We start from the raw sequence: 26,042 nt of genomic DNA, 5'->3' as shown, positions 1-26,042 counted from the left end.
TGCTTTTTTCTTGAAACAGATTACCTAACAATTTGTGAAAACATCTGATTAGGTTTGATATGATATAGGTTTACTACGCGTCACTGCACGGGGCTTGTGTGGCATTGACGTGTCACAACTAACTTTAACTAAGAATCTGAGGAGTCGCTGGCTTATTTCAGATAATTAACGTTTATTGCATGCTTAGGTGACATGAACCGCTAACAGATTTTGCTTTGCGCCAGAAATGTTAGCAACAATTAGCCGCTTGGAACCTAAGCTTTAATTGACCTGCTTGGTGTCTTTGACTTCAACCGTCGCTCATTCAAGTCCATGGCCGTAGGTGAAACCGTTTACAAAGCTAAGCTTGCTATTTATCATATAGCCTATTATCATCACACCTGCCGCGTTTTGACTAGCATCTGAGAGATGTATCACACAATGCCACTCTCTCTCTCCCTCTCTCTCTCTCTCTCTCTCTCTCTCTCTCTCTCTCTCTCTCTCTCTCTCTCTCTCTCTCTCTCTCTCTCTCTCTCTCCCTCTCTCTTTCTCTCTCTCTCTCTCTCGCTTTCTCTCTTTCTCTCTCTCTCTCTCTCTCTCTCCCCCCCCCTCTCTCTCTCTCTCTCTCTCTCTCTCTCTCTCTCTCTCTCTCTCTCTATATATATATATATATATATATATATATATATATCTCTCTCTCTCTCTCTCTTTTTCTCGTGATATATACTTCCTGCCTCTTGTGGGCTATTGGCCATTTGTTTTAACTGCACTTCAGATTTTGAACCACTTTGGTTCGGTTCAAAATCTTCCCATCTTTGCTCTTTTTCAAAAAAGCTAAAAGGGCTAAGTCTGGATCGCAAGCCATTTTTCTTTCCCCGTTGTGCGCACCTTGCCGATCCCTTAAACCCTTTGACGGAGTAAGCCTACGTTTCACACCGCAGCGCCAAGGTAGAAGTTCCCAAATATGGGCATGGAAATCTCAGGTATGCCGGGCCGACCCGCACATGACATCTGAACGAAAATCGTTGCATGCAAATATCATCAGAGATTATCATACCAATCCATCCACCTGCATCACCGTAATCCATGCAGCGCAAGATGCAGGTGGCCTGCAATGATGGTGCACCGTTTCAGCAAATGTTCCTAAAATGCAACGTCGATATTCGTTGCCTACTGAACTAGTGGGGTAGTCCAGCGGTGATAAAACGTCCGAACTTGGTGGATTAAGTTGGCGACAAAAATTACCTTTTCGCGCGACGCTTGGTGCCAAAAGTGCCTTCCACTGAACATGGCGTGACGGTTGTTATTGAAAAATGTTGAAAATGTTGTTGTTGAAAAAATTATGTTAAAACAGAAATGAAATATAAAAATATAATTTTTAAAAGTGTTGAAAATGCCTCGACAAATCATTGTACAAAACATTCTAACGCACAGTGCACGACCTGACAGCAGGCCTCCGCGACGATGCATTCCGTCACACAACACCAGCAGGCCTGTTCGCAAGGGCCCTCTACCATAACCTACGGCACCATATCATCCTTTTTAGGTTTCATCCCATCCCGGCCACAGAAATATTCCACGATTTTTAGTTGGTCGCTGTGCTTGGTGAAAGGACTGCGACAAATCAATGTATTTCCTATGGCTCGGCCGGTCGGCCGATTCCCTGTTTTTACCACCGGTCTCCAGCCGCCCTTTCCAGCCGACCATTAACACGCCTCATAAGGGTGCCGCTGCTCCGGTGAAGGGTGCAGCTCAGACGCCTGTAAACTCCGGTAGCGCGCGCCACTTCCTGGAGCCGTGATGGCGCCAGGAATGCGGAGCCGGGCCCTGCCCCACGTGGCCCGACCGGCGGCGAGCCGCGTTTCTCCCGACCGCTCCCGTTCCGGCCCCTTCAAGGGCCTCCGTTGCACGAGCCGCTCCGCGCCTCAGACCGTGGCGTCACGGCAAGCTCATCGACTGGCTAGCACCGTTACCATCGCCGTCGGCTTCCCGCGACTTTGGTGGGATAGTCCAGGAGTGTGGTGTCGTGAGCTGGTGCCCATGGGTGAGAGCGTCACGTGAATAAACGGCATTAACCCTCGCCCTGCCTCGCCGTTTTTTTATAACGAGGACTGATAAGGGTCGATGCAAATCCCACTGCTGTTTCCAAATCAAGAAGGATATAATTCCATAGAAACATTAGTTAATGGGTCTTGACGTGATATCGCGATCGGTAATAAATTTGATGCTACCAGTTCAATAATTGACCCACTTATTCCTGATCAAAGGTCAAATTTTCTCGAAAATCACATTTTCGACCCGACATGCTCACGTGTACGAAAAATACCTCGCAACGACACCAAACTTGAACAGTTGTGTTCCTTCTTCAATTCTGAGTACAGTGGGGAACAATTTTATGCGTGTCTAGCATACGTTTATGACGTATGGCTCCATTATGTAACAATGTCTGTCCGGGCCTGGCTATCCACGGAATGTCAGTTTCTGCGCGTCGCCCTCGCCCACTATAGATCATCGGGCAATGTTCCGAAAAACCACTGCTGCTCCGAAACCATAAATTCTAGAAACACGTTTCTGGTGTCAAAACACGGGCAACGCTAATGAATACGCTAATAAATATTTGGGCGCGCTTGCATGCCATTTCGGAGAGGCACCATCAGACAACCTTAGGGCTGAGGGAGGCGATGCGACACATCGAACTTGCCGGAATAACGACTTCGGCGTTGAAGAGATCGCTGAGTCGCGCCAGTAGCACTCGCCCGTCATGTGCCGCCTAAGCGCAGCAGCGTGTTCTTTAGGGCATCACCCGGAGCACCGCCAGCGTGCTCCAGGTGAGGCCGCCCCTCGAGACGGCTGGTCTGGCAGCGCCGTGTACACCACAGCCCGGCGATACGGCTGTGCGCAGGCTGCGGACGCCCCGGCCGGCACGCGCTGTCTCAGCATGGTCACTCACGTAAACAGTGAGTGACCGCGATAAATGGACGGACTGCTGTTTGGAGCTAATGCGTATGAGCTACGTTAAGGGCGCCATCTCATCAAGACCGTATGAGAGTCTACTCGGCAACGCCCCGTAGTGACAAGCTGCGATTAAATGCAGCTTACCGGGAAACCAGCCAAAAAAGATTGAGCTGAAACCTGATCAAGGCTTGATGGGACCAGGACTTATCACCGGCTTCATGGAACTGGGTTGACTAGGATCCAAGGCTAGTTTGCTGTCAGGAGAAATGCCGGTCGGATGCATGGTGACCCAGGATGGGCGGTCGAATATTTGGCTTGTCATGTCACAACATTTGATATTTCAGACCATAATAGCGTATTGAGCCTTACGCCGATATTTTTGTATCTGAGGTTTCACATGATATTAGTACGTAACGCACAGAAAGGTCAACTTTCTTTCCATTCCAGCATAAACAGCTCAAAATCTGGTCGCATTCAGACAGCGACGTGTGTTTTGCTGTTCTGCCTGCGAGGTTTGTTTCAGGTGTCCTTTGCATCTTCGTTTGTGCGTAGCAAGGGACTGCTTGTCGCCTTGGATACCCTGGCGGGAAAAGACCTAACTTGTGACTGCTGGTCACTGTGTGGGATTGGGTGTCGCATGCAAGATTTCTCAGAGCTGCCTGAGTCAGAGGGAAGTACAGGGCTACACCATTATTTGTGAAAGCTTGGATGCCGAGAGTTCAGGGTCAGGGTGTGAGCTGGGGTGACCATTCTGAGCCTTACTTAGTTCCGCTTCGGAACAACACCAATGTCTTTCTCCTTCAATCACGAAAAATACCTAATTTCACATCAAAGCACGATTATACGGTATTTGCTTCCTTTGTCGGCGTTAAAACAGCTGAACAGACGTTTCAGTTAACGTATCACTTGTTTTGCGCGCCAATGTGCAACATAATCGCAGCAGTGCTTGGCCCCGTGCTTTGTGTCCGACATTGGATTCACCAGGGTAATCCTGCGGCTAGAGTTTTTAGGTGAATCTGGTCACGAAAAGTGTGCTTTTGGGACGTGTCGACTTAAGAACAGGTTGGCCATCCCCGGCTTAAGGTTCTGGTAACTTGCTGCTTGACAGCTGATGACACTGAGATGGAGCCTCTCTCTATTCAACGGGTGGCTCCCAACCATTACCTGTTTAGTGCACTTTCACTTTTTGCTAATTGCCTTGCAATGAGGGTTGGGTGGATGTTTGCGCGCTTGCGGCCGTGGTGCGACCCCTTCCCCGATCGCACGGTTAGTGGTGCACACTTCGGGTCGAACGGGGCCCGTGTGATCTTCCATTCTCACGCACTGGCTGCTTCTCGACCGACAACCGCGTGTCTGTCCGCCACAGGTGGCGCTCCAAAGGACCAACATCCCAGCTAATGCGCACAGGCGGAGGCGTGCCGCACGGTGGAGCACGGACCTCCAACGGGAAGGCTTTGGGAGCTCTGAAATTGGGAAGCGCCCAGATATACCAAGCTGCTAAAGTAGCCCAGGGAGTTGGGCAGGCGATGCGTGGTCGAACACGCAACCAAAATCGATTCACATTTTAGTTTGTCTGCAGTTTTTATATTCCTGCAGTTGAAAGATGGATAGCTGACCACAAAGCTGGGGTCCGACCAAAGCACGGTGAGAAGAGCTCGCAGTCCCAACTGTGAGGGACAGTGAACCGCTGAAAGTGCCTACAGTCCAAACAATGTGCCGCTGGTACCGGACAACACTCACGTTATGGCTGCTCTAGTAAAGTCGGAGGGTACGCTGCAGGCCAAACAGACGTTCGCGAAATGCAGGCTCTGGTCGTTTTAGAGAGTGGGTTATAACGCATTGCACGTAGCGAATTCACATATTTTCGCGTGGCTCAAAACTAGAATGCGTCTTCACGAGTCCTCTGCTCGGCAGGTTGACACTGACAGACTGATGATCACTTACACCACAATCCCAGCATCGACAAATGATCCGGCCAAACAGGACCGGCTCGGCTGTCTGGTGCTGCCGGTCTGATGGCTGTTGAGGCGTTCAATCCATTCGTCTGGCTTTCTGTTCGACCCATTTCCACCCCGCCCCTTTCGTATCTCAGTACTCGTCAAGCGGGAGTCTTGGGAAAATTCAGTCTGGGAAGTTTAGAGCTCACAAGAGCTCTTTGGTCACCTTCACAATGCAGGGGTATAGAGCCACTTATTTACCTCCATCATTGAGGATTTATTTCAGAGATGTTTAAGCTGGTGAAGAGAGCGAGACACCCTCTCGTTTTATTTTAAACACTCGCGCACATGTTGCAGCGATAACATGGACAGATGCGATGCACGAACATCCCTAAAGATCGGGTGGGCCAAAGCGATCGCGCGGGTGGAGGAAGACGGACTGATTTCAGCATGAGATACGGAAAAGGAAACGCACGGGTACTAGCGACACTTATGAAGAGCAGGACCTCCCTTCAGCGCGAGACGTGATGGCATATGTCTCAGTTCCCCAAGGCTCGCATCCCCTCACCCGGAGCCACACAGATGTGATTTTGAAACAGTCCGACTCGACAAGGCGCCTTCCATCGCAAGAAAAGTGATACGATGCCCCTCCGGAGGTGTTTCGAGCCTTTCCAATCCGTTTGACTAGACGACTGCAGCTTGGACGGCCGGCGGTCAGGCACACCGGCACCCGACTCCCCGACCTGGTCCGCCGCTGGCCGTTGCCATGGCGACAGCTGCGGCGCTGGTAGGCTGACAGTCGTTCTCAGGTTATCAGACGATCGGATGGTGCAGCAGGCGACCTGTGCGGACGCGCTTTCCTGGCCAGTGCGCCCTGCCAGCTCCAGCCGGACGCGAGCCAGCCCCGGTGGCGTAACAAGGCTCCTGGGCGGACCAACGCCGCGGGGAGACGCCCACTCTGAAGATGGCTGGCACCGGGACACCGGCCCGCACCGTCTCCATCACAGTTGAAAACACCGAGCCTACTCACGCGGCACCTTTTGGGGTCACATGCAGGCGATCACATTGTACTCTGTGCAGTCAGGCGCCAGCCTACTCCGTCAGCATGTCCACCGTGTCAGGCCATAGTGAGGACTCGCTGTTTGAAGAGTCGCAGGCCAGGCCGCAGTAAGGACACGCAGCTTAGAGCGCGAAGCCGTTGCCAGTGTAGTCTTCGACCCAGGGGTAGTTCTTGGGGCACTCCATGCAAGTGTTCAGGTAGAAGTTCTCTCCGGGCAGCTCCCTGCGGAACAAAAGAGTTGTGACGTCATGCAATGGCAACTGACTATTCAGACTAGTGATATGAGTTTGACAACACATGAGATGTCGTGAATCTAGGCAGAGCCGCACGCCACAGTTAGTCGCTTTCTACGAGCAACGTTTGCTGGAGAATCGTTAAGTGACACGCACTAACCAAACAAACTGACAATAAATCGAGGGTGCCTCTTGCATCGTTTTACGCCATTTGTCATCACGCAATAAAATCGCACCTGGTCGTCAGCGGGCAGGGGTTGGGCAGCGAGCAGAGAGGCAGACCCTTGACGTCGCACTTGTCCTTCCACTCCGCGAAGTCACGGATGCCGTTGCTTTCGGTCGGACTGTTCATCCAGCTCAGCACCTGCAGGTTGCTGACGAAATAGACATCGTTCTTGGCCTGCATCTCGTCGATGAACTTGTTGAGCTCCTTCTTGAAGTTCTTGTTGCCGCTCAGCCAGCCGGCGGTGAAGTGCAGGCCGAGTGGTGCACGGTTGGTCGTGTAGTGGCGGTCGAAGTTGCTGCGCAGCATCTGGGCGAACTGCTCGCTGGACTGGATGCTGGTGCACGAGGAGAGCAGATGGCAGCCAGGCAGGCGCTCGTCCACGTTCCTGTCCTCGCGCAGATCCAGCTCGTTGATGACCATCTCCCAGATCCGGTGCGACTGCGACGGGCAGTTCTGCGAGGTGCCCAGGCACTTGTGCGGCATGCGGTAGTCGAGCGTGTACGGCCAGATGGGCACGCGGCCCAGCGGCGCCGTGATGGACGAGTCGTAGAGGAATCCATACTCCTCCATCATGAAGAACTGGTTGTTGCCGCCCACGCGCAGCTGCGGCGCTCGCACGCCCGTGACGGAACCGTCGGTGATGTTGGCGAACCGCTCGATGATGTCGCGCGCACCAGCCATCTCGTCATACCAGGTTTCGAAGGTGCCCGACGACCAGTAGTCGGGGTCGTCCTCGTTGGTAATGGAGAACACGCCGATCTCGTGGCCCTTGCGGTGCAGCTCCTGCACGGCCGAGTAATTGGTGTATTTGTGCGACACGTAGAAGGTGCCCTTGGCCGTGCAGCCGTTCGGGTTCTGGCGGTCGTCGCGGAAGATGTCCTGGAAGATGCCGATGTTGTCGACGTTGACGGAGCCGTGGAAGGTGATGGTGATCATCTGCGGTGTCTGCGCCGGCTCCAGGGCGCCTGGGATCTGGGTGCCGTCCGGCGAGCAGAAGCACTCGGGCAACGCGCAGTCGGCCGGTTCACAGACGCCGGCGCCGTTCGGGTCCACGCCGACCTCTGTCGAGAGGGAACGACGGCGTCACGCACGGGTGGTCTGTGGTCACGCTGAATCAAACGTCAAAAAATGGGACTGACAAGGTGTCGCCAGTCTTGAACATCAGCAATGGCCTTAGTGAACAGCACACACCGTGACGATCGAGAACCCAGGAGGTGCCGAGATGACTTGAGAGACGAGTTTTGACCTATTTTGATAAGCCTATAGCTGCACCTTTCACAAATTCACTCCCATGAGCAGAAATATCACCGTCGGGCACATAAGCATATAGCAAGACCTGCCAAAGCCCGCACCGACAGCACAGCACTCGACTGATAGCACACGCGGCTCAGACCTTGTCGTCACCGCAGGCGCCTGTGACCTCGTGCCGCACTCACCGCCGACGCCTGTGACCTCGTACCGCACTAAACGCAGGCGCCTGTGACCTCGCGCCGCACTCACCACCGACGCCTGTGACCTCGTACCGCACTAAACGCAGGCGCCTGTGACCTCGCGCCGCACTCACCACAGGCGTTCTCGTCCGAATCATCAGTGCAGTCGAGGTTGCCGTCGCAGAACAACTCTCGGTCGAGGCACTCGCTGTTGCCGCATGCCAGCTGCCCCGTGGGGCAGAGTGGCTCGTCGGTCTTCAGCAAGGGCAGCACTTTTTTCGGCTCTGAGGGCGGTCGCAGCGGCGGGTTAGGGTCACTCGTGCCGGCCGGTCAACCCAGGAGAAACAAAGATTGCAGAAGAGGATCGCGGAACAAGGTATCATGTTACAATTAAATGGACAAAGGTTTCGTGATGCATGACGAATTGCATGACGCTGCAGACAATTGCAACCATTGCATGACGCTGAGAGGGACTGATGGTCATAAAGTTGAGTGACGGCTACAAGCGTTTGACGGAAGCTGATTTTTGTGACCGACTATTTGAACGATGCATTCCAAATCAGCCATTTCCGCAGCCTCTGAACTGAATGTGACGGAAAGAAGGCAAACATTCCTCTGCATGATGTCTAAAGCTCAAACAGCTATAGCTTGCGTACCAGGGGAGCGAAAACAAATATGGCTTAGGGTACCACATCACACAAAAATGACTCCGAAGAAAGGCGTACCAGCACCAAACATCGGGAACCAACACCACCAGCACGAGTTCAGTATTTAGTCTAAGATTGTCACTAACTCGAAGCCCTTAAGTACCTAGTGTGAGGACACCATTAACCGTAATAACTAGTCTAAGAACACCAATAACACCATGGCACTACGTGAGCGGTGTGCTCTCTGGATCATATAAATACCCATCTCGGCTTCATGGGACCGGTTAGGCTTACTCAGCATCAAAGTGTGTTTAATTATGGTGTAGCGTATCAGGCATTTAGGCACCGTTACGCCCCAACTCACACCAGACCAGCAATCAGTACACTAGTTTACCCACTCAACTCTCTCCCTCTCTCTCTCTCTCTCTCTCTCTCTCTCTCTCTCTCTCTCTCTCTCTCTCTCTCTCTCTCTCTCTCTCTCTCTCTCTCTCTCTCTCTCTCTCTCTCTCTCTCGCATACACACACTCACACGCACAGCACACAAACACATGACAAGATGCCGAAGGCTCGGAGACTGCCAGCGTCTCCTCGGCCCGTCGCCGCCACCCGCCGCCCGACGTCAGCCGACGACGAAGAGCACACAAAGCCTGTGGTGGAGCCGCCGCCCGTTCACGTGTCTGTGTTTGTGCGTCTATGTGTCGCCGCCGCCGCCGCCGCCTCCGCCGCCACCGCCGCCACTGTACACCGGCTCCTTTGCACGGGCGCGCCTCCACCGTGTTCGCCTCGCCGCCACTTACTTGAGAGCAGGTCGCAGGTCTTGACGTGCCTCTTCCAGAGGCATGTCTGCTGACGCACATCAAAAGCCAAACCATCGGGACATTGAATCCGCTTAAGACCGGCGCGCGTGCACCTACGAATGGGAGCGGGTCACCACATGACACGCACGGGTCAACGGGTGAGAGGGGTCAGTGACACCGGCGGGGGTCAGGTGGCGGGCCGACACCGCACCGCGGGCGGTCACATGCCCCGGCGCCGGGCCGCCACCACGCCCGAGCCGCAGTCACGTGACCGATCCGACATGCAACAGCAACTACTCACTTGATATTTGATCACAGTTCTTAACCTTGTAACTCCAATCGCAAGTTTGTCGCATGATATCGAAAGCAAGGCTCGGGGGGCATTTGACCTTGGCCAACCGGGTCACTGCCCGGCCTCTGTCGCATCTGTAAAATTATACAAACGTTATTTCCAGGCTGGCAAAAGCGGACGGCGATCATTCGGCACACCGAGGGAGGAGTTAGGGCGCCACACCAGGAGCTATCTAGAAGAGGATGGCAGCGCTCGATGCTATTACATTAAAATGGGCGGCAATGTGCTTTGGGTGGCGGCAAGTACGAGACAGACTGACGGGCATCGAAATTCAATGGGTTTTGTGAGATGAACAGCAAACTTACGCTCTTGTGTAAAATGATGATAATATTCAAAAACGCAGTACACCCTTGTATAACATCCACAGCAGAGAGGTACAAACTGGTATTTCGTAGCAGATGGTCATCAAAATAGCCAAACGAATCAATATACCCAGACAAAGTCACACGTAATCTTGATGTCCGTGACCGGTTCGTTCGAAGCAGCACAGAGGAACGGATAAGAGAAGCCCTGCAGTTACGGCCCTAACGTGGTCCGACAAATCGTACCAGAAAGGAAGTGACGCAATTTAGCAAAAGCTGGACACGATGTGGAATCAACAGACGAGTGATGTGGCGCTTGTTGTCTGCTGATTGTGGCGCAGGGTTTATGCTGATGTGTTTTGGTAGCAAGGAGTTTTGGAATAGGCTCATTTGAATTTGTTATGGCTTAAACATATTTCGTGATCCTCTAAACCATGTCCGGGAGCATGCAAAAATAAAGGATGCGAAAATAAATGATACGGATAACACGATGAGATGAAAAACGCTAACATTACTCAAATTAGCTTGAAAGACAACGCCAGATCGCGACACATTTTAGTATGTTGGACGTAACATCTGTTTCTGCTGAAGTACAATTACTGCCTTAACTGACATAGGGAAGGCACGCGCCACGAATCGGCAACATAATGGCTGACGACAAAGGCAAGAAGCTGCAGCGCGACCGTTCAAAGACCTCCGCCAGCCTACCAGGTCACGCGACTGACCTGTAGACCTCTTTGCAGTCTCCGTCGGTCTCCAAACGGAAGAACTCGTCGCCGCGGTCTTTGCACAGCTCTTCGATGTTGTTGTTCTCCTTTTTGCGGATCAGCTGCCGCTTCTGCCGCAGACTGGAGGCGTCCGCTGAAAAGAGGGCGAGAGGTCGTCAGTGACACAGCTCCAGACTTGGTCGGGCCGCCAAAGCCCCGCTCCCGCGGCTTATGGCGGTGGTGCGAACTGGCTAGAAACCGAACAGACCGGACATAGCTTTCGACGAAAAAGGTTCTTGTGTGATCAACACTTACCGCATGACATCATCATTCGCAGAGCGCCTGATCACATGCAGTCCGCTCATTTATTAGTCAGCACGTGTAACCTTGGCGAGGCACCTTGGCGGGCATGTGATGCACGTTTCCTACATGTGAGGAAAGGAGAGCTAACGCCACACAAACCAGTCTCTTGCTTCGCTCCACCCACCCTTTACGCCCCAGATCGATCTGGCACGCTCCATTGAGCGCGACACGCTGCAACGGCTCCAGAGCCATTCGTCGGTCCTCCCGCGAGGCGCCGCCGTGACCTCCGATCCCAGCCCCGCCCAGCGCTCGCGCCAGCCCGCCGGCGGCCGCCGAACGAAAGTGCCGCCCTTTCAAGGCCTTCGCCGCCGCGCCGCCGCGGCCTTGACTTTGGCAGGACTGCCGATGGTGCGACGACGGACGCGGCCGAGTCGGGCGGCAACGCAACCGGCGCTGACCAGGCGGCGCTGCGGTTACGACACGGCCACCGCCCCAGGCACCGGACCACCGGGCCGGCCGAGTTTTGCAACGGAGACGTCTTTCACAATGCGCTCACCCTTGGCAGGTTTTGTGAAATGAAATGTAAAATAACTAGGCACAAGATGCTGGCGTGGTGTCGTCTGTCAGGCCCTGGAGCATGTGGTGTGATGGCAGTGGGTCGAAAGGGACAGCTGGGGCTCACAACGCGATCGGTAGGCTCCGTTTGTTCAGGTCAGCAGCATTTTACGATCGTGCGCTGACGTCATTACGTGGCTGAAGCACAAGCAAGCAGACGTGAAGAGATCATTAAAACGAGGCGCATGCACCTCCATCTTGATGTCGCATGAGAGGTGGCTAGAAATGTCACACGGGAGGTGACAGTGATGCTTTAGTTAGGTTATCCCCAATGCGCATGGAGCCACTGGTTGTCATCGCTCCAGCACCTCCGTAGGCCCCAACGTAAAGGTATCTCGCTTCATCCTAGTTGGCTTGTTTTTTTTTAGAAAGCTTGCAAAAATAGCTTATCCATGGCAGAGACCCAACGACCAGACATCTGCTGATCTGCTGACCATGGCTTCATGTTTGTGGCATACTGAGGTCACATCTGAAGCTTATGTAACGTCTTTATTGTGCCAATCCCGTCCGAGACCCCAGCATCATAAGTTTGATTGGGATCATGTACCTTAAAAATAATTATACTTAAAAGCAAGGAAATTAAATCAGTATGATGACAGCTCACCGAGTTTTAGCGATATAATCAAAATGTTACCATACTTTATCACTACATACCTTGCGCCAATTCCGGGGGGGAGGGGGGGGGGGGTTAGTTGTCAAAATAAGCGTGATATCCAAATAACACGTCAGCAAAATGACCTTTGGAAGCTGGTCTCATTCGCTAACCGACTGGTATGTACGGCGATAATGTTCAGGTAGAGGTAAGTTTCGGAGCTGGCTCAATGCTGACTGATTGCTGCTCCTCCGAAGATGAAACACGAGGCCGACGGATTTTTGTGGCCTTTGTCACTCGCATCCCTGTGACGGGTTATGATGAACTACTTTCGGGGTAAGTTTCAAAACTGGTGGAAAAATCTAGTCATCATGTCATGTTGTTCGACTAACCCAAAAAAGCATAGAATTACACCATCACCTAGATATGTCCTCGGTTTCAAGCAAAAACTGCAGTTCACCAACAGCCGGCTTTTCGAAGAAAGTGATGCTACAAGAACAAGCAGTAATGCTTTAAACGTCTATTGGCTCCAACCACAACATTGTAAAAGAACACATAGATAATTGAACATTGATCGCAGCTTGCTGGGCCTAGAAGGACCATTGGTTTCGCGAAGACATTTGTACGGTTTTGGGGTCGGAGACACCCGCCAATTTTATATTCCTGTGCTATTTAAATGAGATACGGTGTTGCACAAACACCCCGCTTGATCTTCCATGCAACGCCAACAGATCAGTGTATCATTTGTCAGCTCCAGGCGGCAGTATTATATATATATATATATATATATATATATATATATATATATATATATATAATACTGTATATTATATTACAGAGCTGATTATACACATAGTACGTAACCAGCTTCAGGCAATCACAGTATGTTGCATAACTGTAGTGACATGATATATGTGATTGCAAGCACAGCCCTGTCTACGTTTATACAAATGAAAAACATTATGAACAGGTAACAAAGACCTGCCATTGATATCCTGGAATGTAATCGAGTTACTTCATTCTGGAAGTGGGCCTAGCTGCCTCAATGAAATTTGATATGACCAGTCCTACCACAAAGTTATGCTCTGCAGAGCAAGGGTCCGATAATTGAGAGGCCGTCCCGTCCGCAGCAAAACGGCCGCGTGACGGCCGCCGCGGCCTACAGCTAGCGGAACACATGAGCAGCTCTCGTGCATTGTCTTCTCCCGAGTGGTCACGCAGTACGGGTTGAGTTAACGGAGCTTTCGAGACGGACCACCTCTACCAAGGCTCCGGCGCTGTACCCGTTGTCTGGAATTCTGGAAGCGTCATCCTGCCTGGGATAAACCCCAGGTGGCCGCCTTCCTGCAGCAAAAAGTGTCTCTCGACCTTGAATGGCAGTTTCCACTCCGATTTACCGTTAGTGATAAGCGCCATCACCATGATCCGTCACAGGGGATGCGGGCGATAAAGGCCACACAAATCCGTTAGCTTCGTGTTTCGTCTTCGGTGGAGCCGCAATCGGTCAGCAGGTGAGCCCGGCAGAGCCTTCTCGAACCCCGGCGCACCGGTCCACCCCGCCGGCAGCACGAGCTGGGTCCGTCCAACGCGGCGCCGCCGGACCGACGGCGACCGCCGCCATGTCTGCACGGTGACCGCTGATGCGCACAAGAACGTAGCACTGAAGACTGCACTGGGCGCGGCCCTGCACAGGGCGCCAGCACCAGCCAACGCTGCGCCCCGCAACGGCCGCTGTCACTTTCACTGCTCACCGGGAACAGGACGCGTGATTGCTGCGCGTGTGGTGGAGGGCGCATCCGTGGCCGCGCGCGACGGCAATTTTCTGCTCCGGCAGCGGGCGGGCGCCGATAATGCCCCTGTGGGGGTCACGCGCCGGCGGCTCGCCGTCCCGAACACCTCGACCTGCCCTCGGGGCGCGCCGGAGGGCGCGCCACTGCCGGCATCGCACCTGACACTTCTACACAGCCTGTTGCGAGGGGAGCGTAATGATGCCGAAGTTCAGTGCCGATGGTTTTTGTGTTTCAATAAATGACGACGTCAGCGTATGACTATTGCCCACGAACCACTTGCTCTCTCACATCAAGCCGACTTCAGCCCGGGCCGATGTATAGCCGACAATATACGGCGGGTACTTGATATGATGGGGTGCACTAAGGAAAGAAACATTCGAGGAATGCCAGCCCACTGTGACTATCTCGAGGTGTATGATGGAGCCAGTTGGCATTTCCCAAATTTTTATGTAGCTAAAGTTGATTTCGGGAAATATTTTAAATCTTGGGTTCGAACGTTTTCTTTCTGGACGTCTGCATTGGCGTTAAGTGATCACCTATCTGAGCCATGCACGATTCATCGCGGCCCAAGACCAAGATGTCCATTAAGCTGCCATCCTTTCGTGCTGTGCGCCGAACCGCTAGTGAATACAATACAGAACTTGCTGCTGATCAAGCAAATTCGCATACAAACCGAGACCTTGAAATTTCCTGCTTTCGCGAACAATACAACACTTGTTTTAAATGATTCTGGATAATCAGCATCAGAAGCTTTCGAATTTTGTCTGTCAATTGTTGAATTTGTCAATTGTTTGAGAAATATTAGGACTGAAGCTTAACCTAAGGAAAACCTGGTACGTTTCCGACAGGCTCGAGATGAGGTTTAGCGAGCTGTATCTGCGATGAGGAACATGTACAGTGGCCTTGCACATCCGTTTAGTACCTACCAGTTGAAAATGAAGATGTGCGCCAGCTGAATTACCCCACTAAAACAGACAAACTAAGCAGAGTACTCTCCCATGGATTCCACGGAACATAACTGCAGCGGGGAGAATGTTGTTTGTCGAGGGGCTGGCACTATCGCAGTTAATGGACCCCTAACTGGGTTACCCAGTCCATCGCCTCCCCAGCTTAAACAAATAGAATATACCATTTTCGATTTGTCTGGAACGGAAAACGTGACTGAGTAAAACACAGGGTGACGAAAACGAGTGCGAAACGGAGGCTTTAGGTCTTCCAACATATTTTCTTTGATTAATAGTTAAAAAGCCACATGGGTCAAAAGGCTCCTTAGGGAAAAATTGCAACTGGGAGATATTCATTAGGGATGACCTAATTCTCTCCCCAAATATATTCGTTGCAAGCTGTATGTTATATACAACTGCTTACAGATGTTTGAAACTTAGGAAATAATTCTAATAGGAAACTTTGACGCGTGCCCAGAGTTCCAACAAAGTTGCCTCGGAATAAAATTCGAAATCGCTCATTTCAGCCAGACGTACTGTGGCTTAACACGCAATTAAAGATGGAGTCAATCAGTGGTGCTAATATCGCCGAGTACCTGAGAGCAGGTATTGTCCACTTACGCAACATTTGCGACCATCATACAAGAAGTTAGATAAGCGCACTGGGACATCATGATAAGTTCCCAAGTATAGATATCTTGTCGCTGCGATTATTCCCAAACGCTGTCCTTGCAAACTTAACACCAGCTCCTCCTGCAGACTCAGCCAACGCTTCGTTTGATCAGTTTACCAAAGCGCCTGTTGGCTGGAATTAGTCGTGCGTAGGATCATTACGTGCTCTTTGGACGTGAACAGGTATGGGCTCTGCTATATTGTGTGTTGGTAACCGCATGTTTGTGTTTCTTATCGACCGCCTGGAGCCCTGTTGTAACTTAGGACGAGGCGGTGCCGGAAATGGCATCTTTATGCTATGCCAATGACGATGCTATGCATTGTGATATGGGAATGTCAATAAAAAGTAAATTATGAAAAAACATATCGTTGTTGCAACATAAAAACTACTAACAAATAGTCATGACTAAATCCTTATGGATATGTTTTGATTTCGTTTTAAAAAGCAGTAACAGGCATTGAGGGAACACACATCTAAAAAGATATAATGACACCGCTTACGATTAATAACTGACGGGCTAATGAGCTGCGAGTTTTTCTCTCACGTGGCATTCCCCTACTTTTTAAGGTACACATTGTCGTAATGATGTCTGGGTAATTACCACAACGCCAGGTATTTGTAATATACGTGGTCTTACATGGTGTTAACGCCATCCAACACAGGCAAACCCTGAACAAATTAGGATTGCTATGCCACGTACCAAGTTGGAAGTCATCAACACCTTTATTACGGAATAATTAGCAGTGTCAGCATCACTTTTTAAACATATGTATCAGCCCTATGCTTGCAGGTAGTACTTAAGACGCATAATTGCGTGGCGGGGCATTAGTACTTGGTCATAAACGCTAATTGACATTCGACCCAGAGGAACACTGAACGAAAGTAAAAGTCCGTCCACTGCCACGCTCCCAAGCCTGTCATCCATGGTAGTTCCGCGCCTGCCGAGCGGTGCCCAGGGTGGATGTCCCAATGCCGACGCTTTCGATGGTGAGACGTTACATCGGGTCAGGTCACTGCCGATCCAAGATGGCGCGGTTCTGGTACTCACCAAGGACGACGGCCAGCGCCACTATACACAGAAGCCTCATCTTTGAGCTCTGACGGGCCGGTGCCAGTGCCGGGCCGCTTTTATACCCGCACTCAGTGCGCATGCGCTGACTGCAACACTTTCACTGGTGTACGGTCAGAAATGCAGCTGGGAAAGCTCTGAGTGCTTGCCGGTAAGCGGCGGTGCCGGCGCTCTGGTAGCCACTCCGGTGTCTGACGAGAAGACCAGCTGCGGCAGAGTGTCCGATGATCGACAAGGTGCACTGAGCCGTTACCATAAGTCTAGAGCGGCTGCAGACCCTGCCAGCCGGCGAGGCGGCCCGAGCCGGCGCCGGTGCGCAGGCGTGCTCGGGGGGCAGGCTCCCAGCTGGCGCGACCCCCAGCTCGGCTCGGCTGGCTCCTTTGGAGCTCGCGGTGCCGGCTGGCGCTGTCTGCAGTGACTTACAGAGACTGTGCGCCATCAAGCCCGAGGGATGAGGCTGTGGCAGCTCGGATGGTAAACCCAGCTGGCAGTTGACACTGTTATTGTAATCTGGTTGAAATCACACACGCTGGGCGTCATCGGACCTTATACGACTCTTGGAACGCTCGGAGCGTCCGTACTTCTGCGATACAACTGACTGTTCAGGGATATGGAGCCGTGGGTGAATCGAATCCGTCTCCACAACCGCTGATTTATAAGCAGAAGAGGCATTGAGCTGCATTTTTTAGAACAAGAAAGATATGATTGATACTTTTCCTGCACCGCAATCCGCCATGTAAACAGCCATTTAAAGGAAAACGCCATGTTGATGAGCTAAACTAGAACCCTGCGCGATGAGTGCGTGGGACCAAGCACCGCTGGTACTGACATAGGACATTCTCCTCAGTCACCCATGCCACTTTATGCGTAGAGCAATCGAATCGCTTGAAAAATTTCAAGTCTGAAGTATCCCTACTGGACAAACCTTTTGTTGCACTTTCGTGTAGAGTAGGCCCTCTCCCAGTACCAGGCCTGAAGACTCCCAAGCGCTGTTAGCTGCGCTACGTGATATATGCCATTCTGGAGAGAACGTACAAGCTGTTTGTGCGTCATGAGAACGTTTCGGGGCTAGGAAGATCTCAACGCTGTATGAATAGGAGTGTCCTGAGCGAACACAAGATCAGTTTTGTGCTGCGCTTCGTCATGGGTTGGATGGGGTATGGCATAGCTCAGTTGGTTGGAGCGCCTTCATTCTGATTCGTCCATCCGTGGCGGGGTTGGTTCGAAGCGCTTGTTATTTGCCTCTGATTAGGTTGATCTGTGGCCGATGGCAGCGGCCGTGCCGAAAACCAGATGACGTCAGAGGGCAGGACGGAACGTGCCAGGCACTGCGTTGCGTCGAGGTTTCACCGTAAAATCCTGCCGTTGGCCTGGAATTTCTCGATCAGATGATGAGGTCGGGTTCCAATCAACAAGCACTGCTTATCATGGATGCTCATCCCAGAAATCCACCCAATCAAAAAGTGTGGGCTAAATCTTTAATTTTTGTCCAGGATTAAGCACAAAGAGGCATCACGAGCGTAGTTGCATTTGCAGCAATGTGTGCTGGCTTACATATACTCCAAACTGTTCTGTATTCCGACAATACGTATTTGAACCAGGACTCCTGAACTTTGGCTCGAGACATTTTCGTAATAACCATTTGAGGTGTACCCCCTCCCTCCAGAATCACGCAGTGACAGCTTCCATATATCAGGTGGTCAGCAGAATGCCAGCGTTGTATGCACCATAAAACGCTCTGGTATTAGTTTTTGTCGGCAGTATGATGCCGTTCTCGCACCATCAAGGTCTTCTCATGCTATCACTACGCATCTGATGTGAATACATATCACAATGTTCCAGGCATGTTATCTACCTTCTTTGGTTTACTGAATGTCCAACCTAAAATTCATGGTGATATTGTGCCATGGGATGAAATACGAATGTAAAACAATAGCTTTGCCTCGTTACATGGGTTTTCTGTGGAAGTTAACCCGCAGATTTGCCGCGTTTGTAATATTTTGAGCTGCTCTCTCCTTGCGAATCTGGACCATTACATGGCGCCACGTTGCTGGCCAAGCAAATAGCCTCGGCAGATGAGTGAATACAGATGAAAATTTAACACACTGCTGCCTAGTACATTATTTACATTTGCAGATGCCTTGAGTGTCATGTCTACATTCGCACCCCTTTCGCATTATGCTCGGAGAGCATTGCCAAGTAAATTTTCTCTGTAATGCCACACATCTCGCAATTCTTTGAGGAAGGTAAGTGAAGGACTGACAGCTCCATACTAAACAGCAGCCTGTCAGAACTACGCAGCGCATTCCTGCTGTGTTCGATGTATTGCTTTTTGGTCGATGTTTTCAAAGCGAGCGTTCGGCTAGATCTGACCTCAGATTTCCGCTTCTGATGTCGAGTAAACAAAAACCATATGCAAATCGGGCTGAAGCAAAGTCCTTCACACACAATTGAACCGCTTCATTCTCATGCCAAAAAGCACTTCGTGGCGGGTTTTTCGCCACTGCAAACCGCCCAGCGACCCAGAGCCGTGCAGTGCGTCATCTTTAAGGCCGCATGGATTATGAGATGACTATCAGTGGCTAACACTGAAGCACTGAGGAGTTCAAGTAAGAGAGCTGTCTTTCAGACACTAGCTTTTACTATAATCAAAATAAAATCTTGTAACGGCTTCTTTTCAGGAATGTTGCCTGTCTCTTCTTTTGCGGTAATGAAAAGCTTTATTTTCTTCAAAATTGCTTTCTTGAAATCTAGTTGTTTTGCCACGCTCTGACTGTCCAAACCAGAGATGCGCTCTTGCAAGGTAGATTGATAGTGCTATTCATCTAATATGTTAAGATGTCCATTTGACAATCGTAAGTCCCCATCAGCAGAATAAAATATCACATCAGAAGTTGGAATTCCGAACCTCCCTATTACATTTCTGGCAGGGGCGTGCGCACATAGTGCTCTCTAAGGGCACTAGTCCCCCAATATCAAACGTACTGCATGTATCAGTATGTGCATAAATGCATGCTGCCAGTTCAAACCCGAGGCAGTTATGTACAATTTGACAAATCGAGAGCACATGACGTTTTTGTGCCATGCAAAACATAAAAATTGCATGCTTGCGGCGTCAAACTTGGGTTTTGCAAGTGGTTGAGATGTGTTTACCCATTGCAGATTCCTGACCAAGTGCTTAGTGTCGGGTGACGTGCCATAGATCTAAATCACACACGCCATCGATGGTTTATTTCTGGTGCAGGTGTTCTTTTGCTGGGGTGTTACGGGCGTTGATAATGGCCGCATATTTTACCGGAAATAGTGTACGATGTCTTCATACCCTGGCTGCAAACTCACACCACAAGTCATCATCATGATCATGTGCTCTAAATGAAAAAGCGCTAACCTCGCAAATTTTCCCAGCTGAAAACTGCTGGTCTCCACACATATTTGCTCTGTTCTTACCCAGCTCCGGCCAAAGGGTTTGTATTAGATGATTTAAGGCTGTCTTGCGTTTTCATAGTCGCATGCATGTTTACTTTTAACACATAAGGCAGTTTGGCGTGAATCAGCGGAAGTCTGACCAGGCAGGCCGCAGCGGATACCGTTTGCTCAGCCAGCCGTCGCCAGCGGCAGAGTCTTACCCCCACGTATGCAGATCATGTATTTGGCTCTTGACCGCATTTATGGCCGTCACAATTTCTGGAGAAATGAACGTCGAGATGCTTCAACAGTTTTGTCTACAGCATTAATAAGCTTTTATGCTTGAAATGCAATCAACGTGAATTGTTTATTCCATGCACTGGCTGACATAGATGCGCTGTCTTTTGTCATATGGATATCAGTTAGCCACATGCACCCAACGTAACACATTTTTGTAACATCCTCCAAGGGCGGCCGAGTCTTTTTGAAGGCATCTAAGAACCTCTTTTTACATTCCAGTAGCATGTAAAAATTTCCTTAGCTTTTCCAATGCTCATCGTGCATCAAAGTTCTATGCGCTATAGCGCCAGCGTGATACATACAGATACGTTTGGAAACTAAACGATGCGACGTCTCGATTTTGTACGACGTGCAGATGAATTGCAAGTGGTAGGGACGTCCAGAAAAATGGATAATTGAGACACACATACACACGCACATACACACACACACACACACACACACACACACACACACACACACACACACACACACACACACACACACACACACACACACACACACACACACACACACACACACACACGCACACACACACAGGTTGAGGGTTGGTTTATCTCTAAAGTGATTTTAAAATAATTTTAAAACGGTACGGCGTGGCGTTGAAAAACAAGAGAGACCCATACAAAGCTGAATAGTAGATTGTGCGATGCAAAGAATAAGATTCGATTATATATATATATATATATATATATATATATATATATATATATATATATGTATACATGCAAATATGTGTTTGAATGGCACTGACCTGTTGCGTTCTGAGGCAGACCATGGTTGCCAGCAAATGCAGTTCTAAGGACGGCTTCAAAGGTAATGCATCAGCAGATTTTAGACGCAGCCGTACAATGCTGATAAAGTTTCTTAAACAGATGGAGATTACTATTTCAATTGGTTCCGTTGGCTTTGGGTGAATATTGCAGCTCAAATCAAGGTTAAAACTGAAAAGCATTTTGACTGGAAAATTATCCTAAGGGAAGGTTTTGTCTGTTATTTCAAATTCTTTCATTAGAAAATTTCGAAAAAGTTGAAGCATCAACATGAACTCTTGCTTGTTGTCATATTGACCTTGCAAAATTCGGATAAACTCATTGACCTGAAAGGATCCTGACTGATATTTTGTTTAGAGCAGGCATCTAGGTAAAAGCTAGTTGCGTAAGAGGATCTGATGGAAATTATGACGATTATTTTGAATTTGGCCTTTTTAGACATTAGTTAACGACAAGATCATATCCTAGATATCTACGAACCGATAGAAAAAGATCTACATAGCGCCCCTCTCAATCAGCGAATTTGGTGTCTTTATCTCCTTCACTTTTGACATCTCAGAAAGTGACCTGTGAAGATGTGACATGTGCCATTGACACACTCCAGTGAAATGACCCCCTGAACCCGAGTGTGTCGTATCTAATTGGCGGCCACTCAGGTCTGCGTTGATAATTGATGTGTTCTAAGAACTCAGCACACTGCCCCATGTTTTGGCAATGCATGTCATTTGGTTGATTTTGCATGGGAACTTGTGCTATCTGCCGTTGGCAAGCGACTGTTCATATTGTCTGTGCGATGTTGGGAGCAACTTGAATGCGTCTTTGTCAGTGCATTGACCGATAAGTCAGTTTTTCTGAGCGTATGACCAATGCACCTAATTTGTCTATGGGTATGGTGATCTTTGTTGTGTCAACATGTGGCTCATTTCGTATGTCACAATGGTTGCCTTTGAACAGTGTAATGCTTACCAGCCAAGTGTGCTTACGGCTTAAATGTTTTAAAAACGTCTACGCGTCAATGTCAACCGACATCACAGGAACACCAGAAAATCAAAAATGTCAGGACCTGAGGGACAGCAGCGAAACACCGACTCAGGCATCACCTAAGTGAAACAAGCCTCACAGCCTTTGGCGTTTAATTCGCTAAATCAAGAGCAGTTATGAAACATTGTGCAAATATATAGCGCGGTATTGCAGGTGCATAGGCAGACATCACGTAGTAAATTGTTCGGAAGCATTTTACGTCATCGTGATTATAAACAAGATATCCTATGTAAAGTGCTCACCGCAGTTAAACAAAATAATTAAAACCCAGCCCATGCTTTGGTTTTTCTACATCAGTCGTAACAAATTTCGTTTGCCATATTGCTGTTAACAAGCATAAGATAACGCTTAACATTTGCTTTCGTTATGAATGATAGCTCGGATACACAGGCGCTTATCAATTTTATCCCAAGCCAAAAATCTGCCGTGCCTGCTGCCTTCGGGTGTTGCATAAGCTCCACACTGGTCCTGAGTGATCGATGCCTTCTCAAATCTCTGAAATCTCGCCTTGAACAGATGAATCGCGACTAGCTCTCCATGCCGTTTGACCAGCTAGCGAGGCGCGGATGACTAACCTCGACATCGCGAAATCGGACTGCGACGTAACCGCGAACATGACTCACTGCATGAGTTCAATCAGAGGGCGACTGAAAACAGATGCTGACGGCGTCATGTCCTCAGGCATACCGTAAGCCGATACACCATTTGGGGTGACCGGGAGGGGAGGGGGCGAGGCTGGGCGAGGGTCCGCCTAGCGACTGGGCTCCGAACCGCGGACCCCGCTCAATACTGGTTTCATTGGCTAACGCAGCGCTCGACTGAAAGACGGTGACGGTAGGTGATGCGAAACGATGAACGTCTCGCTCCCCTTCACAACGGAATATATGGAGCTAGCTGGAGAGGTACCTATCGGTGGTCCACAACACAGATGGCACCGGGCGCACATGATCAGAATGACTGATTCTATTCTCACGGTAGCTTTTTCTTGGCTGCACACATTCAGCAAGTAATTGTCTCAAGTAGTAGCTGCAGTAGAGTGGTACTGAATTATATACACTGCACAGCCTAGTTGCATGATTTCCGCAGCCGACCGCTTTTTGGCGATTGGAGCCAAATAAGTTAGCTGTGTTAGCATTCTAGGCAAGCGTTGACCAATATTTATTATAAAATGGTTCCATCCAAGTTGAAATGGTTTTGTTCTTGACGTCGCTATCAGCTGTTAACCTCATCTAATGACACACTTTTCACTTCTTTTGATGACTACCTGACGTTCCTTGTCTGCCGCTCAGGGATGGCAGTTCGTTTGTCATTTAAATTCATTTCGTTCGGCGAATGTGATGGCCAATATAATTGCTTATGTACGCGGTTTAACGCGGAAGTACACACACGATGACCTTTCTTTTTATGGTAATGAATAATGGACAGCAAGCGAAGACTGAAGACCTCTCGGCCTTCCCAAATGTCGTTTCCGGAACCGCTCCTGATCGGCTGTTACTATCCAGTAGACCTTGGCAGAGAACGTAAGAGAGAGAGAGAGAGAGAGAGAGAGAGAGAGAGAGAGAGAGAAGAGAGAGAGAGAGAGAGGAGAGAGAGAGAGAGAGAGAGAGAGAGAGAGAGAGAGAGAGAGAGAGAGGAGAGAGAGAGAGAGAGAGAGAGAGAGAGAGGAGAGAGAGAGAGAGAGAGAGAGAGAGAGAGAGAGAGAGAGAGGAGAGAGAGAGAGAGAGAGGAGAGAGAGAACGCGGGAGAGAGGGAAAAGAGAAAGGGTGGGGAGGTGAACGGGAAAACCAAGGCAATAGCAGAGACATAGCATAGCAGATGCGTAGACTTTGCGCAGGATGCAAATTGCTTACTCAAGTACAAGTGAGCCAAAATGATCTCATAGGTCAGCGCCGCATGATGTCTCTGATTGCTGCGGGCTGAATCACTGCGAGGAAACGATAATAAGCGTTGGGGGGGGGGGGGGGGAGGTAAACTAACATGGCTCAGGAACACCATGATATTACATAACACTGCGTGACGTCCAATACAATGATCATACCCATGCTTCTGACATTGTTACTAGATAAAGTTCCCGTGGCCGTCAATCTATTCGTGGTATATTTAACACAGCAGCTTTTCAGAGATAAGCAACTAAGCTGGCAGTTGGACGCGAATGTCAACTGTTATGGATGCACGAACAGGAGGTTAACGTGCAGATCCGGGTCCAATAAGTGGCCTGTCGGCTTCTTAGTTGTGGCATCCGGACAGTGACTGCCACGGATTCGGAGAACCGTGCAAAGATTGCCTGCTTTGCCATCCAGCCCCGATTCCCAGCGGCATCCAGCCGCGCGATGTGAGGTGCGAAGACCGCATTTTTGGCGTGCCCGCGTTAGAACCTGTCTTCCACCAAAGTGTTTCCACTTATGTCTGAATTTAACGAGGTTCATTAGAAAGCCGTCTGGTTCAAGGCGAACGCCCGTGATAACCACTTTAAATTTCCTGAACGCTGTCAGCTCACCGCCTTGATGGTCACAATACTGCTTCGGTGACGTCACCACCATTGTGTGCGTGACGTCACAATCGGTGTTGCCTCCCCGCTGGCGGACAATAGCCGGCCCACCCCGAGACAAGACGCCACGCGAGGGGTGGAGGCAAGCCAGCACCGGGTCACTCGGTCGTGCGGCTCGCACCCTCCCAACGAGTGCTCCAAGGACACACACTGCCCCCTAGATTTGTCACCTTTCACCGGGCCCGACTGGTACCGTTTCGCCACCGCTCACACGAGATCGGATCGATACCAACTGTCCTGGGGGCGAACCGAGCCAAGAGGCACACAAAACGCCGATCCCGGCACAGGCACAACCCTGGACCGGAGCTCAAAACGCCAACCCCGGCACCAGCACAACCCTGGACCGGAGCACAAAACGCCGATGCCCGCACCAGCACAACCTTGGACCGGAGCTCAAAACGCCAACCCCGGCACCAGCACAACCCTGAACCGGAGCACAAAACGCCGATCCCCGCACCAGCACAACCCTGAATCGGAGCTGGACGCATCAAGCACAACAATGACAACTGATGTTTGTATTTCGTTGCAGCTGTGCGATGTCTGCTGATGCCGACGGTTTTCAACGGACAGTTTCCCCACGTGAACATGATTTGTAGTAGCAAATGACTTGACCCTAGGAAAGACCAGCGAATTTATGCAAGGGTCCATGCTTGTCCGATCAACCGTCCCCCTCCCCGCCCGAAAATTACAGGATCCATTCAACCCAATCTGAGGAGCTGAGCCTCAAATGTAAGCTTTGGTCTGAACTGCCTTTAATATCCGGGCCAATAAACGTGGACCAATGTCCGAATCAATAACCTTTTATCACGCTGCTGCCTTACAATTCTGCACAACAGCTCTTTTCAAGTAAAGTTATGGTGAAATGTTATTGGTGTAATGTACATTTCTTTATCATTATTTTGAAGTGTTTGATCGGGCTATGCACACTCTTTGTACAATTTTCACACAAGACTAAGTTATTTGGTTTTTGATCGAGGTAGGCACGGGTGTCGATTTGTATTCTTTTATAGGGGCCCTGCCCCTAATGTCGAGTTGGGTCTCCCAATGTTGGGTCGGTCCCCCCAGTGTTGAGTTGGTTCCCCAATGTTTTTGGCTGGAACACTACAGAAAACGTTGGTAAAAGATGATCACAACACAAAGACTATCGTCTTTGATCTTTCTGCGTAGTGGCGTCTCGTACCAGTCCCATAACAAAAAGGCGTGGTTGCTGCCAAGACCAGATACACATCGAAGCAGCTGAGCGGATAAACGATGTAATAAACTTCACATACCTAGCGCCATAAAACACGCAATAGTTTGTGAGGTTGAAGTGAAAAGCTCTAGAACATGGGTATGATCTAAGTCCTTCTTGGCTGTTTCATTTC

General features: G+C 50.1%; 1 protein-coding gene across 2 annotated transcripts; it reads right to left on the bottom strand.

Annotated features, from left to right (window-relative positions):
- Positions 1 to 5,162: 5,162 nt before the first annotated feature.
- Positions 5,163 to 16,645, bottom strand: LOC119102400 (chitin deacetylase 1). 2 transcript variants are annotated; one of them, XM_037225768.1, is made up of 6 exons: positions 16,591 to 16,645; positions 10,644 to 10,779; positions 9,566 to 9,690; positions 7,955 to 8,104; positions 6,401 to 7,451; positions 5,163 to 6,153 (listed from the first exon to the last, which is right to left on the bottom strand). In XM_037225768.1, the coding sequence occupies exons 1-6, from the start codon at positions 16,628 to 16,630 to the stop codon at positions 6,054 to 6,056; spliced, it is 1,602 nt and encodes a 533-aa protein (XP_037081663.1). In that variant the 5' UTR covers positions 16,631 to 16,645; the 3' UTR covers positions 5,163 to 6,053. The 2 variants fall into 2 exon arrangements, with proteins under 2 accessions (XP_037081663.1, XP_037081664.1); XM_037225769.1 differs by lacking the exon at positions 9,566 to 9,690 and adding an exon at positions 9,265 to 9,377.
- Positions 16,646 to 26,042: the final 9,397 nt, after the last annotated feature.

Source organism: Pollicipes pollicipes, unplaced genomic scaffold (assembly GCF_011947565.3).
Source record: "Pollicipes pollicipes isolate AB1234 unplaced genomic scaffold, Ppol_2.1 Scaffold_5724;HRSCAF=6776_pilon_pilon_pilon, whole genome shotgun sequence".
In the NCBI taxonomy this organism is placed as follows: domain Eukaryota; kingdom Metazoa; phylum Arthropoda; class Thecostraca; order Pollicipedomorpha; family Pollicipedidae; genus Pollicipes; species Pollicipes pollicipes.
The sequence above is the reverse complement of the archived record's forward strand: the minus strand, read 5'-3'. Positions and strand labels throughout refer to the sequence as shown.